The following is a 3,930-nucleotide window of genomic DNA, read 5'->3' as shown; positions in this document are numbered from 1 at the left end:
CAGCTAATTTCTTAGCTAGACAAACACTCAAAAACGGTATTGTTTCTAGTCGTTTGTAGCATCATTCATAAGTTTCCATGCTTTTGCTTCCAACCTGTTTGATGGATTGTTGCCCTTCCTAAAACAATTCCTACTATTCAGATTCCTTCACATAATTCGGGTTTTAGTATTTGAGAGAAATGAAGAAGGAAAAAAGGGAGGAGGGACTGCTACAGAAAATAAATAGGGGTAAGGGACTTTCAACCTCCCCTGCTAAATAAATTGAAAGGTTTGCCTCTCATTAATTGTCAGTGTCACTCTAAATGGATTTATCCTGTCAGCTGTGAGGAAGAGAGCTATTTTAAGAATGGGGAGTACTACCTGGTAGGCAGCATCATGACTGAAAGTGTCTTGGCAGAAGTTTTGGTGACACAAATCCTACAGAGTCACAAACTCCCTCAACCAAGAGACTCGCATTATCAAGTTACAGTCATTACTTTGCTGTAAATTCTCAGACACTTTTATTCTCTATCCATAGGGGGAAGAGAGAGACAGAGGAAGTTGGTGAGAGCCAACACCGCGAATCTAAACCTTGATTTTTGTCTCATTTATTTAAATAAATATAAATATAAATTTTATATAAAACTATTCACAAAGAGACTTCCAGTGACTTGGATTTGAGACTCTCCTCAGGCAAATTTTCAGAAAGCAAGACCTACAGGGTTTAATTTTCTAAGTTATTTGCAACTCAATACCTTCATTTAAAAAAATAATCGAGAAACCCCATGTTCTTATCTGGTTCTGAAAGACAGGGAAAGGGAAATGACATGCGCTTTAAAAAAACCCACATACAGTTTTAAACTTAAACCAATCCTGTTTTTCCTTTGTTATATGACAAAACTGAGTTGAATCTAGATTATTTACATAAAAAACAACAACGACGACCTATAACTGTGAGTGAGCCCCGAACAGACAGATCAAGGAGACAGGAGAAGGGTCAGGCCCGGTATGCACGCCCCCGGGGAAAGCTCCTCTCTAGCTTCTCCAGGTGGGACCACCGAAAGGGTGAGGATTTTGGCCCCTGGGTGCCAGCCACGTCGGGAGTTAGGGGAGATGCCGGGAGCACGTGTGTGGGGGGGGTGGCGAGGGGGGACGGCCCTCCCTTATAAGGGGGAAATCTCCTTGTCATCGTTGGCCGAGGCCGGCGACAAGGAGTCCTCATCCTCGGAGCGCGCGAAGTGCGCCTGGCTGCCAACGCACTTGCAGCCCGCGTGACTGTTCCTTTGCGTGCCCTTCCCTTCCTTCTTATGCTTCACCCTGCGGTTCTGAAACCAGATTTTCACCTGCTTCTCTGACAGATTCAGGTACGTGGCGATTTCGATCCTCCGGAGTCGAGACAGGTACATGTTGGAAGAGAATTCCCGCTCCAGCTCCAGGAGCTGCGTGCTGGTGAACGCCGTCCTCATCCTCTTGCCATTGGGTACCTGGCTGGCGTCCGAGCCCCCTGCAGACGGGCCAGGAGAGGACAGAAAGGTAATTCTCGGGCGAGGCGCTCCCACCCCAGGGCCCTCCCTTGGAAACGATGCCTCTCAAGGACCCACCCGCGAAGCTCAACCAAACACCTGTTTCCATCCCTCACTCTTTCTCATTTGGAGACAAATCTTTACTTAGCCGGGAAGGACAGAGACGCCCAAAGCAAGCGAAGGCCTTTGATCTCGGGGATGTAAAGTCAGAGGATTAAAGTGGGGGCGGGGGAGGGGTTGGCAGAGTCCTGTGGTCTCCTGTCCAACCTAGCGGAAAGGCAGGCTTAACCAAAAGCATCGAAACGCTTTTAGCCAGCCTCGACGCCCGATTGCCACACTTCAGTTCAAACACACCAACCCCGAACATCAGTCAGTTAACCTCGGGTTTCTCAGCCCTCAAGTTCAAAGTCTCAGCGGGCCCGCTATTATCCCAGACTCGAGCACCAGGTACTGGAGTCGAGCGCACCAAGCTTCTTGGAGAGGCTGACAAGGCTAACTTTCACCTTCTCGGAACTTACGGGGACAACTCCGCAGTTATTCTAAAAGCCCCTCCTTCGTCCCCTCCGCCCACCCCACAGGCTCCCACTTCCTCCACTGAAGGCGCGACGTTTTACTCCCGGGAGCCGGCAAGGCGTAGCGCGCAGGTGCCCAGGACCCGCCCTACCCATGGTGAGGCAGTGAAATCTCCGCGGGTCCGCCACGTTGTAGGTGGTGGCGGTGCAGACAGGTGCGTGGTGCTGCGGGTGCCCCAAGGCCGCCGCGGCCGCCGCCGCTGCCGCCGCGGCCGCCGCTGCTGCTGCAGCCGAGCCGGGCTGCTGGGGCTGGTGGTGGTGATGGTGATGCTGCGGCGGGTGGTGGTGATGGTGCGCGTGGGTCACGCGCGGGCAAAACTGGGCGTCCCCAGGACCCGAAGAAAACTGACTCTTGAGCAGGGGCAGGGCCCCGGCGGCTCCTGCCGCTCCGCCACCCGCGGCCCCTGCACTCCCGGCCCCTGCGTTCCCGCCGCCGGAGCTCGCGGGCCCACGAGAGGAGTGCAGGTGCGAAGTGACGCAGAGCGGGCAAACGCAGAACGCGCCGCTCTTGCGGGACGCGCAGCCCGGCCCGGACATGGACATCACCAACGGGGATGGCATGCCCAGCGGGATGAAAAAATCTGGCCCGGGGTGCGGCTCGGGAAGCGAGGGCGCGGGCCGTGAGGAGTCCTTGATGATGAGCGAGTCGACATAGAAGGAGCGCGACATGTCGGGAGGGGTGGGTGGCTGGAGGACCCAGCCGGTCGTGGGGGCCCCCTCCCCTCTCCTGTCCAGAGCTCTGGCCCCGGGCGCGGCGCGGACGCAGGCGGTCAAGCCCTTGGGGACGCCGAGGTGTCGGCGCCTGGACTGCGAACAAAGGGGTCCCTGGAGAGGGCTGGTCCTCAAGTCCCCCGCCCGACGCCCCGGCTCCGGGATTTTATAGCCCCCACCCCGACACGTGATGCTGCGGAGTACCGCTCGGCTCTTGCTCCTCCGAAGCTCCCCACCCTCGGGATAGGCTGCCCGAGTCACAACAGAAGCGGCAAGGAGGGGCGGGCGCGCGGCAGGGAAGAATTCGGAGGAGGGGGATGGGGGAGACTTCGCAAAGTGTAGGTTTTGTTAATTTCCCGGGGAGGCCGGCCTCCTCCCCCTCTTTCTCCACGCTTTCCCGAGAAATCACAGAGCTCCATCCTCCATCCCACTCCTCTCCCTAGCCTGGGCCCCAGACCAACTCCTCCAAGCTTCCGGCTGCACAGCGCACCAGGTGGGGACTTGGAGGCCTTTCTAATCGGAATGCCCCGTGCTCCCTGCTCCTCTGTGCCAGCCGTGCATAAGGCACGGAATAGTATGAAGCCTGAGGTTTAGAAAAGGATTGTGCCGCTGTGGACGGGCAGCGGCCCAGCCCTGGAGCAAAGCGTGGGACAGGCACACACAAGCACACAGAGTCCCCCAGCTTTTGGACTTGGCCAATGTCATTCAGGTGATTAGTTGTGAGGGGTCTCGGAGGCGTAACAGAGAGGCCTCCCAGCTAAGAAGAGGAACTTTTCATTTTGATGCTTCAGAAGTTCTGAAGTGCTTGGCACTTGGGGCCTTCCTGGGACCACTCAGATCAACCGTCTTCCCTTGTGCCTTTTTCTGACCCGAAACTCCCCCTTTGGCAGAGAGAGACACTGAAAGGGTCACTCTTTTCTTTCTCCACGGAGTTCCACTGCTACATTTCCAGGCCAACCCTACAAACTCCAACCTAAGGACTTTGGGGAGAGGACCAATCCCTGGCCCTTCTGGAAACTGGGCAGGGGTTGAGGGAAGCCTTTGCTCTGGGTCCTGCCATCTCCTACCCCTTTGCATTTTACAGATCTTAGGCAGCTAGAAGACTAACTAGGAAACATGCTCTTCTATGTACCTCTTTTAAAGCC

At 55.6% G+C, this 3,930-nt stretch overlaps 1 protein-coding gene across 1 annotated transcript; it reads right to left on the bottom strand.

Moving 5' to 3' along the window:
- Positions 1-1,114: 1,114 nt before the first annotated feature.
- Positions 1,115-3,052, bottom strand: GSX2 (GS homeobox 2). The gene is made up of 2 exons (XM_043447612.1): positions 2,167-3,052; positions 1,115-1,483 (listed from the first exon to the last, which is right to left on the bottom strand). Exons 1-2 carry the CDS (start codon positions 2,741-2,743, stop codon positions 1,143-1,145), a joined length of 918 nt encoding a protein of 305 aa, XP_043303547.1. The 5' UTR covers positions 2,744-3,052; the 3' UTR covers positions 1,115-1,142.
- Positions 3,053-3,930: the final 878 nt, after the last annotated feature.

The sequence above is a fragment of the Cervus canadensis genome, chromosome 26 (genome assembly GCF_019320065.1).
Source record: "Cervus canadensis isolate Bull #8, Minnesota chromosome 26, ASM1932006v1, whole genome shotgun sequence".
Classification (NCBI taxonomy): domain Eukaryota; kingdom Metazoa; phylum Chordata; class Mammalia; order Artiodactyla; family Cervidae; genus Cervus; species Cervus canadensis.
The sequence above is the reverse complement of the archived record's forward strand: the minus strand, read 5'-3'. Positions and strand labels throughout refer to the sequence as shown.